At 40.5% G+C, this 12,868-nt stretch overlaps 1 protein-coding gene across 8 annotated transcripts in view; it reads left to right on the forward strand.

Annotated features, from left to right (window-relative positions):
* Positions 1-12,824, forward strand: part of CASP10 (caspase 10) — a 17,300-nt gene extending 4,476 nt beyond the window's left edge. Inside the window, exons 1-11 of one of the 8 annotated variants that reach the window (XM_074595613.1) lie at positions 1,342-1,466; positions 2,653-2,911; positions 4,182-4,519; positions 4,663-4,762; positions 5,330-5,465; positions 6,260-6,348; positions 7,658-7,694; positions 8,833-8,921; positions 10,439-10,547; positions 11,311-11,815; positions 12,321-12,824. In XM_074595613.1, coding sequence (XP_074451714.1) covers positions 2,855-2,911; positions 4,182-4,519; positions 4,663-4,762; positions 5,330-5,465; positions 6,260-6,348; positions 7,658-7,694; positions 8,833-8,921; positions 10,439-10,547; positions 11,311-11,815; positions 12,321-12,492 — 1,632 coding nt within the window. In that variant the 5' untranslated portion in view covers positions 1,342-1,466; positions 2,653-2,854 and the 3' untranslated portion in view covers positions 12,493-12,824. Of the gene's footprint in view, positions 1-673; positions 1,023-1,341; positions 1,467-2,648; positions 2,912-4,181; positions 4,520-4,662; positions 4,763-5,329; positions 5,466-6,259; positions 6,349-7,657; positions 7,695-8,832; positions 8,922-10,438; positions 10,548-11,310; positions 11,816-12,320 lie in introns of those variants that run through there. The other 7 variants (XM_074595619.1, XM_074595615.1, XM_074595614.1 and 4 more) reach the window with 7 other exon arrangements.
* Positions 12,825-12,868: the final 44 nt, after the last annotated feature.

The raw sequence follows: 12,868 nt of genomic DNA on the forward strand, positions 1-12,868 counted from the left end.
TCTGTATTAGAATCAGTAAGACATTACAAGTCTTTTAGGAATTATGTTTTTGTGGATTGTCACTTTCTGTACATGCCATATTTTCAAATTTGTGTTACTCTGAGTGTATTTTCAGTGTTTTGTAGAAACATCATCAGAAATGTGATTTGAATTGGTGCTGTTTAGCATCATGATTCAGTAAAATTGGTGCTGTTAACTGCTACCACTAAATTACTATTATTACTAAATTACAAATGCTGGGTTTCAAGCAGGTTTTCTAAGAAAATTTTTGCATGCAGTCAGACTGATTGTTTCAGTCTCACTCTAGACCAGGGAATGAACTCTTGAAACTCTTGGTCGACTCATCTTGTAGATCTCTGCAGCTTGTTACATTTGGCTACCAAAAAACATTTGCCAAAGAGCCTGCCAGGAATGTTTGGGGCTCTTTTGCGATTAAGCCTCCTTTAAAATGGCTTGACAACAAAAGCGAAGAGAGTTACTGGTCACTTCTTGTATTTCGTCCCGGAAACGTTGTCGGTTGCTTTTTTCTGACTATCTAGCGAAATTTCCTCGTCCCGGAGGAACGGGCTGGAGGTTCACAACCCCCGAGGCCGAGTACTGAGAGGGTCCTGGCCCGGGCTCGGCCAGAAGGGCGGCCCAGCGCGGCTGCTTCCCGGCGCTCGGCCCGGCCCCGGGGGGCGCCGCTGCGCTCCGTGGGAGCCCGCCCGCCCACTGGCAGTGGTGTGGCGCTCCAGGACGTGCCCCCAACCCCTTGTCCCCGATCGACTCTGTCCCCCTTTCCGCCCCCGCCATCGGGGATGCCGCCTCCTTCCCGCACAGCCTCGGCTGGCAGCGCCTTCACCCCCAGCTCCGGCAGGGCGCAAGGTTCCGCGCCCTACCCCGCGGGGAGGTGTGGCGTCGTGACTCAGCACTCGGGCGCGCACCGCCGGCTCTCGGCTGGCCGGGAATAAACCGGGAAGTGCTGAGCGCCGCCCCGAGAGTGACTGCCGAGAGAGGGGACGGGGTCGGAAGTCACGTAAGAGGTAAGAGAGGGGGGATTAAAATGGAGAGGGAACGAAGAAAGGCTTCAGCTCTCAAGTCCGCAGGCTAAATCCCGCTCCTTCCTTCCTTCTTTCCTTCCTTCCGGTATGGTGTAGCTACCGCCGGGCTGACCGCGGGCCTGAAGTTGAGTACTGCCCTTGCTTGTGGGGCTGTGGCATGTGCCCCGGCATTCTCTTGGGCTCCGTGCTTTTGCGTTATTCTTGCATCTTTTAGTCTGGCAGCGTCACAATCAATAAAACTTTAAAGGAAAAAGTAGTAATTTGATAATTTTTGTTTATTTTATGTGATTTTCCTTCTCAGGATATATCGCAGAACATAAATTAGAGGCGCTGATCCAGCACCTTCCTGTGCATCGATGTTCTGCTTGCTAATGCCCTGCTAGCTCTAGCTGTGTTAGCGTGAGCCACAGCAGACCTGGGGAGCAGGTAGGTCCTGGGCCCCGTGTGTGTTAGTGCTGGGTGGTTAGCATCATCTTGTTTTACTGGAATAGGGATTGTTTGCTCGATTTCCTTCTTTGCTTTAGGACTCTGGTTTTTACCATGGTGTTTTATAAATGGCCTGTAAAATGCATGAAGTAGTATGGGGTTCTAAAAACACCGAAGCGGTAGGCTGAGCAGTGGATGTGCAGGCAGGGCGCCGTCTGGGAGAGAGGGCCAGCCGAGCGTGCCCTGAGTACAGAGGTGGGAAAGTGAGATTAGACAGCTAATGAATGCAGCACGCGGTGGGAGGTCTTGAGGGTATTCCAAACTCAAGCGGGAAATCTTTGGAGTGAAAAAAGCTTTCCAAGAATGGCAGCAACACAGACTTGAAAGCTATTTTAAAGGTAGATGAAGGAACTTGTACTGGAACTTGCTTCAGTTTGATTTGCTGGTGAAACAACTACATCTGGTTTACACACAACTTGCCCTGTTCTCCTAAGGCGATGATTTTTAAACTCATTTAATTGAAATCATTGGTTCTAAATTCTTGAATTATCATAATTCGGTTTGAACCTGGATTATATAGGCTCGTTATTTTAGGCAGGAATCAGTTTAACCTAAATTATTCTGCTATATTTAGTTGATTGAAGCATCTAGATAGGATTTTAAAGTAGCTTTTAGCTAAATGAGTTTAAAGTCTGATTTACTGTGAAGTGATACAGGGTTTTTTTGTGTAGATAACTGAGATCTGAGCCTTTTTGATAACAGCTTGAGTGAAGAGGGTGTAACAACACATGGGATTTCATATGTGGAGAGAGAGAATCTGAAGGACAATTATTGAGCTGTGGGAGAGTAAGTTTGAATATAGGAAAAAGCAATCTGACTTTTTTTTTTTGCACAGGCTTAGACTTGTGACTTAGGGACAGGACACGGTTCAGGGTTCCTGTATTCTTTCAAACCTTATTTTCTAACTGAGTGTCATGGTTTGGGCTGGACTGGACAGTAAAATGAACAACAGATGTTCTCCCCAACTTCTCCCTTCTGGGAGAGAAGGATGAAAGAGAAAATGACTTATGAGTTTAAAAGAAACTAAACCACTTTAAATAAACTATTAATAATGAAATAATAGAAAAAAAAGATAGTAATATAAAAAAAGAGAATAATGAAATATATACAACATATACAAAATCAGTATCAAGCTCCCAGGATGAAGATCACATCACTGGCAGGCACTGGAAAAGTCTCAGACTGGACTCGGTGACCGACGGCAACTGGATTCCGGATCTGTATCAAAGGCAGACAAACAGACAGACCCCTCCTCGGATGATGGCCGTTGAAGAAAGAGCTGACCCCTTTGATCCCTCAACTTTTATACTGAGCATGAGGCAGATGGCATGGAATACCCTGTTGGTCAGTTTTGGGTCACCTGTCCTGTCTGCTTCTCCCTGCAGGTGGGACCCCTTTACGCTTTTCCACTTCCAACCCTGCAATGGGACAAATACCAAAGTTAGCTGACCTTGGTTGTTACAGCAACAAGTATAAGCAGGAGCCTCTCTGCATATCATTCCTTGGTGTTAACTATAAACATCAAGCCTTATCTCTGCTAGAAGCAGATACTGCCTGAAAAAACATACTGTTAATTTCAGAGAGTGCAGTTTGTTAGACTTAACTGAAAAGTAAAATTACTGAACAGAAACTTGGTTCTGTTTTACCTCAAACCAGGACATTGGGCATCTAGACTTGGGGATTGTATTTTCTGTCTGCCTCTGAATACAAAATTGCAACAATCTCCCCTCTGTGCCCCCATGTGCTGTGATATCTTGTGTGGTTTATCTGCTGAGCTGTCCTCCCAGATGGTTCAAAGGCTTTGGTTTCAGAGGTTTTGTCCCTAGTCCACTTCTCTGATTTTTCTCTTGTGCTCCCTCATGTAGAAAGCTTTGCTGCTTCCAACTGCTCTAAACAAAAGACCTGCCTACCCATTTGAACAGAAGGCACTGAGGCACCTTTTTACCTATATAACCTTCCACAGGCAGAAAAGAACTGCCTAGGCCACATGGAAGAAGTTGTTGTAGTGGAAGGGTGATTAGTCTATTGAACTTAAGTAAGATTGAGTTGCTTGTGCAGAGCCTATTTAGACTGAGCACTGTTACTTTTTAGTTGACGTTTACTTACAAGGGAGGCTTTAGGGTTTCCCTGTGCCAAATATGAAATGCAGTCCGGTAGCAAGGTACGACTGGGAATGGATGGATATTCCACAGTTCAGCTTGGGTGTCAGGCTTGTAACAGAGGAACACCTGCCTGCTACAGGAGAAGAATGAGCCCTCAGACTGCAGATCGAGGAATATATATGTGAACTACAGTGCTCACTCCACTCAGAGTTGTAATAAGTTACTGCAGGGGCTCTTCCCACGTACAAACAATGGAGGGAAGCAAAGATCTGAACATGGAAGATGTTTGAAAGAAACAGAAGGTCATCTAGCCCAGTTTTCTGCTAAGAGCAGGGCTAACTTCAAATTTAGCCAGGGTTGTTCAGAGCTTCTGCCATATCTGATCTTTGTAGTCTTGTGTTTGGAGAAGGGAGTAAGTTTCAAATTTATTTAAAAGGTAACTCCTCTCCTGCAGAGAATCCAGGGCTTCCAAACATCAGTTGGATGAAATCTTATTACAAGGACTGTTGTTCTGAAGATTCAAGTGTTACTAGTGTTTGCTTTGTATTTTCAGGCAGAGACTGTTGGTTCCAGCAACATGGAGGATGATGCAAGCCTGAAGTTCCGTACGCAGCTTCTGCTCCTTGATGAAAATCTGGTGGCTGAAGATGTAGCAGCTTTAAAATTTCTCTGTACTGACTTGCTCCCCTTCAAGAAACTAGAAAATGTGAAGTCAGCAGTGGACATCTTTCAGCTTCTTATGGCTGAAGAATATCTGAATGAGGAAGATACTTTCCTGCTAGCTGAACTCTTATACAGAATTAAATGTCACTCCTTGCTCAAGAAACTTGGTTATACCAAGGAGAAAGTCCAAGAATGTCTGCACGAGAAGGGAAAAGTGTCTCCGTACAGGTAAGCTTGCAGTGGGATTATGTTCTCTCCATTACTGCCATCTATGACATACCGTTTCCCTTTCCATTTTTAAATTCTCAGATGGCTTTTAGTTTCTACACTGTCTTCTGTTCTGGTTTTATCTCGCTGTATTTCTGTTACAGGCAGATGCTGTATGAATTGTCAGAGAACATTACTGGTGACATGTTGAAGGATATCATATTCCTCCTGCAAAACTGTCTTCCAAGGCGACGGATAACTCTTGTATGTGAGGAGAGAGACAAACACGTATATGGCGGGAAGGGAAGAAGGAGGGGGGTAAATAGGAGGAAAAGTATGAAGCAGAATAGAGCATAATCTGCAACTAGGCTGGTCAGTGTTTGTAGGGTTCGCAAGGAAGAAACACTTACAGGTAAGTGTGGAACTCCGTGCTTTGTGCCAAGGTCAATCATTGACAGTTCACAGATCATAAAAAGGTGACAAATCAAATCTTTGCCCCGCTTGAGTCATGTGCAAAGGTGGCTGAAGATGAGTCATGTCCATATGTCATTGGTACCATTTCACAGTAACAAAGCCTTGTCAAAGCCAAGAGTCATTAATATGGTTTGGGTGAATCTGTTTAAACAAGGCCATACCAAATAATCATGCAACTAGTAGCTTTCCATGGAGCAACATTTCCACCTCCAACAGGGATGTAAAATTGACTGTTTGGACCTTGTTGGTAGGAAGCAAAACAGGTAGTAATGTGATTGGTTGAGGCAGACAGGGCTGAGGCAGGTTTTGAGTTCTAAGGAACAATAACAAGTTTTTCTCTCTCCTCTTGGCTGTCAGTCTGCTCTGGAATTGCTGATTTTATTGGAAAAACAGGGCCTTTTAACTGAAAACAATGTACAGATACTGGAGGACATCTGTATGAATGTTTCACCTGATCTTCTGGAAACAGTAAGCTGCTACAGAAAGGCAAAAGGTGAGAAATTCAGAGTCAGGAGGTAGGTTTGCTAAAATGCAAGAAGCACTAGAAGGGTCTGGGGAACTGAACCTCAAGGTCCCATGGGTGCGTTGCTAGAATAGGAGCTAGAGTGGGATCACTCATCTTCACACACAAATTTGGCATAACAGTCCCTAGCTTGCTTTACTTCCTAGCTGAATTCCAATAGGGGCATGCTGGAATGTCTGAGGCCACACAGAGCAGTTCAGCACATACAGGTTAGCCTGGGAAACTTCAAAATCTATCTATAGTTATGTCTCCCTTTTCTATTTCCCCATGAATAGTGTTGAGATGATGATGACTGTCCTGTAAATGGCACTTTATGATTTATGAATGTACACTACAACAAGGCAGTTGCCTGCTAATAAGCTGGAGAGGCAAACTGTGTGTGTGTTTGCGTCTGATATGTGGTAGGCAGTATTATTAAATGTGTGATTCATGTTATCAGGGGTTATACTGCAGTTTGTAATATTCCTTCATTTAACATCCTGTGGAGTGACTGTAAGCATACTGGAAAAAAGTTTGGTTTCTATTTATTTCAGGACTGGGAATCACATTCTGGGAAGTACAAAGCTATGTCTCCCCAGTAGGTGCAAGGGCACTCAGCATTTCATGAGTTCCTTTCCCCTGTGCTTTCTGAGTGTGTTTCAAAGTTGCTTTCTATTTTAATATATCTTTCAGTAAGTGTAGGTCTGCATTTTCCTAACGTGCAGGTTCATACTGGTTTAACTAAAATGCATTTTGTCTCTCATTTTGTCTCTTTCTGCTCTTAGTGTCTCTGCCACAGCAGGAGAACACTCTCCCAATTAAGGAATCTTCACTGTTTCACACTGGAGACATCAGAGTATTCACTTCCCCACAGGTACACTGGAGTACATACAGCCAGCTTGGGTTTTAGTCATTTGAGGGGTTGTTTTATTTTCTTGCCTTTATTTTGAAACCATACCGGGTGTGAGATTTTTTGCTAAACCTTCTTACTTGATTTATGAAGGGAACAAGCATATTTGTTCAGCATGTAAGAAATACAGCTGCATATAGCATCAAATAGTGGAAGTCAAAAATACTACTATTGGTCATGTACAGTTGGGGAAAAAATTAATTAAAATAATGTTAGGAAGAGAGATGAGCAAGAGAAAAAGCTAGACAGGTGCCTTTTGGAGAATGGGTCAGTCACTTGGTGCTGATTTTTAAAGTTTCTGCTGATCAACACTAAACTATCTCTAAAGGCTAACACCATACTTTGATGGTCAGTTCAAACTGCTGCCGCTAAAAAAAGCGTGGTGCCATTTTCGCAATGTACCAGTCCATGATTAGTTAAAACCCTCTTGCAGCAACTTACCAGGGCTGTAACTGATCTTTTTTTTGGGGAAGAGGAGAGGAAGAGAGGGAGTTTTAACCCAGTTATGAATGAGGAAAACCAGTGATATCTCTAAGGATACTCCCAGAAGTGAAGTTCTAGTAGACAAGAGCTGAGGAAAATGAGCTACTTAGTATCAAGAAGGTTGCAGTACTGCTGTTTTGAGCTATATTTGCTCTACATGTGCAGAGGGTTTGGGATAGCCTTCCTGCATGGCACTTGGCATAGTGAGAAAATGAATGTAGTCTTATTAAGAAAACATAGATTTAAAAGAATTGGAAAAAAAAAGATTAAGAGACTGTTTCCATAATCCTGATGATCATGTTTGATTTTTCTTTAAAATGATGAGAGGTTATACACTTTTTCCATGCTGTATAATAAACCATTGACACTTACTGCTAGAAGATATCTCATAGGCAGGACTATAGAATCACTGACTATAATGATTGATACTCAAATAATTGACTATCCAAGAGAATTGGTATGGGACTGTGTTGGGTCTTTTATTTTGTTTATAGTGACTGCCTACCCCTATAGTGAGAGGATCATTTGGAAGTGAAAGAAAACTCTTTTCTGTTTCCCTTTATCCTTAAGAGAAAATATAGTTGTTTCCAGCTCTGTGAGATTTGCTGTAAGTGGGGATGTCTTTTGTAATTTCATTATTAAATGCTCTACTGCTCGTATGAATTCAGTATTTTTCCTACTCACTACATAAAGAGCTTTGTATTAAGCCTATTTTGCTAAAATCGCTATGAAAACTTATTTATACATAATAATGATTTTTAACATGGTATTCCCCCCACTCAAAAAATAGGAGACCTCAATCAAATCCGTCGGTTCTAATATCGATGGTAAGGATTTCTGAAAATATGTTTGGTTTTTATTACCTTTTTGTTTAATGTTGCATTCCTTTATTCTCTCTGGGAAATTTCTAGCATTTGGTTTAATACAACACACCTACCTTGCTGTCTTCTTGGATGGGTCTTTTGCTTTCTGCACAAATAAAAAAAAGGCAAGAGAAAACTGGCAAATCCTGTGTACTTTGTCACTTGTATACTAGAAACTAATTAAAGTGTTTTCTGGGAAGTGAAGTAAGGGCCAATCTGATGAGAAGCAAAAAGATGATTTCTTTCCTGAAAAAGAAAAACAAGTTTTCTATTTAGATATCCCTGGGAGGACAAGAGAATAGGACACTATGACTGTTTATAAAATTGAAACATTAATTTTTTGGCTGCAGTATTTTCCCTCTGACTTCTTCTGCTGTATAGATCATGGTATTGAAGAGCCAGGGGGTGTTGCGTGGTAGAGATGGATGTTTAAAATGCATTAAATAGCATATGATTTGTACAAAAGGAGACAAGCATTTTAGGGATTCAGGAAAAGTAAATAAAGCAGCAATAAATAAAGTTACATTTTGTATCAGATCTCTGAAAAGTTTCAGTAGAAATAACTGGGTAGTTTGCATCCATCTTTGTGACTCCACGTCAAATGACCAGTTGCAAAGTATAGCAGTACAACATCTGTCAGCTCTTTTCCACTTTCAAGCTCTGTCAGTGCAGCCTTGCTCTTAAAATTGGTGTGAGAGTTATCATCAGTGATTCAGGAACAAAAAAAAAATCTGTAATGGGACCTTCAGTAGTAACATTGCAGAACAGTTTATTTCTGAGCTTATTTCCAAATTAAAAATTAATTTGAATGTCTGAGGTAGAATCTATCCTTGTACCATGGATATCTTTGTTCCACAATACCAATACAAATAGAAACCTTGCTTTTGTCACAAAAAAATATATATAATAAAAATAACTTGAGACATGTTCAGAATATATCATTTGAACATGACGATGCTATTGCATACAGAGGAATTATTCCTTTCAATGAAACAGTATTTCAAATACAAAAAGTGCTGTATTGTAGCTAAACTCCTTTTTGCTATGTCCACCAATATTGGATTTCTCTTCATAAATATCTATGCTGGGTTTTTTTTCCTAGATAACAAAGCAGCTAATCTTACACAAGGCTTCTCTGAAATGAACCTGGAGCTGCCTGGAGAATTCAGCAATGTGGAAAATGAATCCAAGGTTTGAGACAATCTCCTAAATCCTTCTTTTTGAATAGCTGGGTGTGTGAGGTCTTCATTCCTGTAATGACATGCAAGGACACAATCCCTCGCATGCAAGGACATGTGAGATGCCTGCGTATCTCATAAAGTTTTTTGGGTTGTCTGATCAACTGGAATGTTGCAGAGAATATTTTAATCTGGAGGCCAGAAATTTACCAGTATTGAAAGGTGTGGGGGAGCAAAACAGGCATAACACCCTTGATGTTATCCACACATCTGCTTATGTTCCTGATATAGGCAAAACGTTTGGCATTTTCTTAAGTTCTGTGTTTCGGAGATGGCAGCAGAATGTGCAAGACACGGAGGCAAATATAGCTTCACAGTTCTCTCTTTCTGGATCTGGCTTAGAAAAAGCTTCAGGGCATCTTGAAATTAAAAGCAATAAGGGGTAGCATGCAAAGACCTTGTGAGAAGGATAAAAGAAGGCAAGAGTTTTTAGTAAGCTATTGCAGGCTTATAACAATCTTCATCAATAAACCAGATGTCTTGGTACAGAAGAAAAGATCCCTTTTGTGAGATCCCTTCTTAGAAGCCTTATGTGCACTCTTTAGTCTTGTACAGCAGTGTAGCCACTGAATTCTCCCTCTGGCTTTTTCCTTCTGATGAGCATGGATATTGAGGGAGCAAGTTACTGCATTTGTTTATAGCTATTTAATTTCTTGATGTTCTGTGCTATAACGTATCTTTTCATCACCTGCAGTTCAGACTGCTGTAGCAAAAGTACTTCTTGCTGCTGTTGAAGGAGCTTGGAGTGTGGCCTTAATTTTTTTCTACTAAAATGCACAAAAGCAGATGTTTGTTGCTCTCTCTAGCAAGCAGAAAGGAACTGGAGTGGTTGGAGTTTTTGATTTCAACCCAAGGTTGGACTTGAAGAGATGGTACTTGAAGTTTTGATGACTTTTCAGTTTTTAAAACGTTCTTTCTTAAGAGTGGTAGATAACTTTTAAGTCTTAGCAAAACTGGTAGTGTGGCAGGTTTATGCACTTCTGAGATCTCTGTTCTGCTTGAATCCATTTCCAGTGATTTAAGTATGAACGACCTGCTCCAGGTATTCATCACTACTCTTGAAAAAAAACCTCAGATGTCTAATATCCTATAGTTTCACTGTGAACCCTTTGCCATCTGAAATTAAAATATTGTCATGACATTGGAAATAGTTTGGGACTTTTATCCCCATCATCAGTTCAGATTGCGGAGTTTAGCTGCTGAATCCTCTCTTTTGCATGCAGATGAACAACTCAGCTGCTAAACCTTTCCTCTACAGTTTGATAGTATGATGGCAGAGTGTGCTTGAGGATTCACCCACAGTCTTTTCACACAAGGAGACGCCATTGAGTTCCGGCTTTTCAAAAGTAACCCACAGTCTTAGGTGCCTCTAATTTTGGGATGACAATTTTGAGACATGTTAAGGAAATATGAGTAAGTTGAATAAATTCATTGAGACTGTAAGCTTTTTTTCTCTCCTTTCTACAAAAGATGACAAGCTACAAAATGGATGGACCCCACAGAGGATTTTGTCTTGTTATTAATAACGTTGAGTTCGATAGGTCTCTTCAGGAGAGAAAAGGTTCTTGCAAAGATGCTGGTAAGTTACTGAAGTGATACTTTTGGAGGATTGGAGGATCTGTTTCCCCATGTGAGTTGATTGTCTAGTATTGCTCTATATTTTATTGTCTGTATTTTAGTTGGTTAATATTCTTGAAGAGTAAAATGTTTGATATGTGTTAAATTATGTCATTTGTGTATCCTAGGGGAGGAAGGGTGAAAGGATGAATAACCACTGAGTTTCTGATGCAGTTGGATCATTCTTGAAGCATTTTAAAAATCTCTTACTTGGCCCTTATCTATAGCTGAAATAAAGAACTAAAACTAAACTAAATCATCATTCTACATAATATAATGCAAAATTCTGGCATCAAGCAGCTCTGTGCGTACTTCTTATTTTAGTCTGTTCTTTCTGGTTTTCTCTTGTGTATGAAACTCAAATAGTCAAAACTGCAACTGAAAATAATGATGTGAGGAAACTTTTGAAAGATCTAATCTGAAACTTAAGGGGGGATTCCTCATATTTTCAGGAGTCATTTGTGAGCTCACTTAGTGTGTCATTATACATTGTAAAGTGTCATTGTATTTTCTGAAACTTGTCCAGAAAAATCCAGGAATTATGTGTTGAGCTGATGCCGTCTTTTTTTATTCCAGTTAACCTTTAGTTGATACTAGTATAAGGATGAATCTGAGGAAGTGTCAGGTTGTAAGGTCTTTCCCAGTTCAGATTAGCTTGCATAGTGACTTCATAAAATGGTTTTCTACTGCCTCAGTTTTTCCTTTTATCTTTCTTTTAATTACAGAGGAACTGGAGCGAGTATTCACGTGGCTTGGTCTGGATGTTTGGACTTACAAAAATCTGACGTCCTGGGAGATTAAAGATCTTATGCGAACTTGGCAGCATTTGCAAGATCACAAAGATAGGGACTGTTTTATATGTTGTATTCTATCTCATGGAGAGTCAGGAGCGATCTATGGGAAAGACGAGGAACTTGTATCAATTCGCATGATCATGTCCCACTTCACTGCCAAACAATGTCCACAGCTGTTTGAAAAACCCAAACTCTTCTTTATCCAAGCATGCCAGGGTAAAGAGATACAGCGTCCTGTCTATGTTGAAGCTGATGCACAAATTCCTGAGTTGCCTTCCATGCAACAGAGCGTTTCTCCTTCCGAAAGTATTCCTGAAGAGGCCGATTTCCTCCTAGGCATGGCCACAATTGATGGATATGCCTCTTTCCGGCACATTCAACAGGGTACTTGGTATATTCAGTCCCTGTGCAGCAAGCTACAGTTGTTGGTACCAAGGTAAATACTTTGCTTAGCTCTTCCATGAACAAGTGGGAGGAACTTCCCCTTTTTTTTTCTCCAAAGGCAAATTCACATAGGAACACTAACCCATGTTCTGAGGTGGACAAAATTAGTTGAACTGATGATTTGTTTGCTCACCACTGATAAATTTACATTCACACTGCTAATACCATAATCTGGAGAACGTGAAGTTTATTGTAAAAAAACCCAAAACTTCCCATCTATATTTTTTAAGGCAGAGCCATCTGTTTCTTCAGTGCGTCTAGGTAAAAATATTTTATTCCATTATTTTTCTTTACTGGATGAATCAAGCAAGACGGAGTAAGAAAAGGTCTTTTATGACCCAAATGAGAACAAATTTGGAGAAAAGAATGTGGGGTTTGTGTTTTAAATGTTTATACTGTATCTTCTAAATGATCTGGGAGGTGTTAAATGAAGTGCCATCTGCTCATTTATCACTCTTTTTTTTATTTATTTATTTTTGCTCTCCTTCTGGCTGTAGGGGTGAGGATATTTTGTCAATTCTTACAGAAGTTAATGAAGATGTGGGCAGACGTGTTGACCGCCTGGGGACAAAGAAGCAGATGCCCCAACCGGCGTATACCTTAAGAAGAAAATTTATATTCCCAGTACCTAGAGATCCTCCTCCTTCACAGCAACACCGAGGCTTTTAAAATACATCCTTTTATCAGTACATCTCATTTAAATGCAATTCACCACACTACCTGTTCTAAGGCATTATTATTATTACCCAGAAGTATATCTGTATAGGTTTATCAGATTGATTAACTTTGTTAAGCATTACATTTTCTGATTATTGTTTCTTGTTTTAAGATCTAAAATAACAGCCATATGAGAAATAAGGCTTCTTGTTGATTAAACTTCTAACAGAGCATTTTGTGAGTTAACTGAAATAATGTCAAGTTGTTTTGTTATGACCATTTACTATGTATGTCAGTTGTGTCCTTCCTGTTTGTTACTGCATTAAATTTATACTTCTTTTTAAGAGCTTGGTGAGATAAAAATTATGTACTGGGGTAAGGCTTACCC

This window comes from Larus michahellis, chromosome 7, assembly GCF_964199755.1.
Source record: "Larus michahellis chromosome 7, bLarMic1.1, whole genome shotgun sequence".
Classification (NCBI taxonomy): Eukaryota; Metazoa; Chordata; class Aves; order Charadriiformes; family Laridae; genus Larus; species Larus michahellis.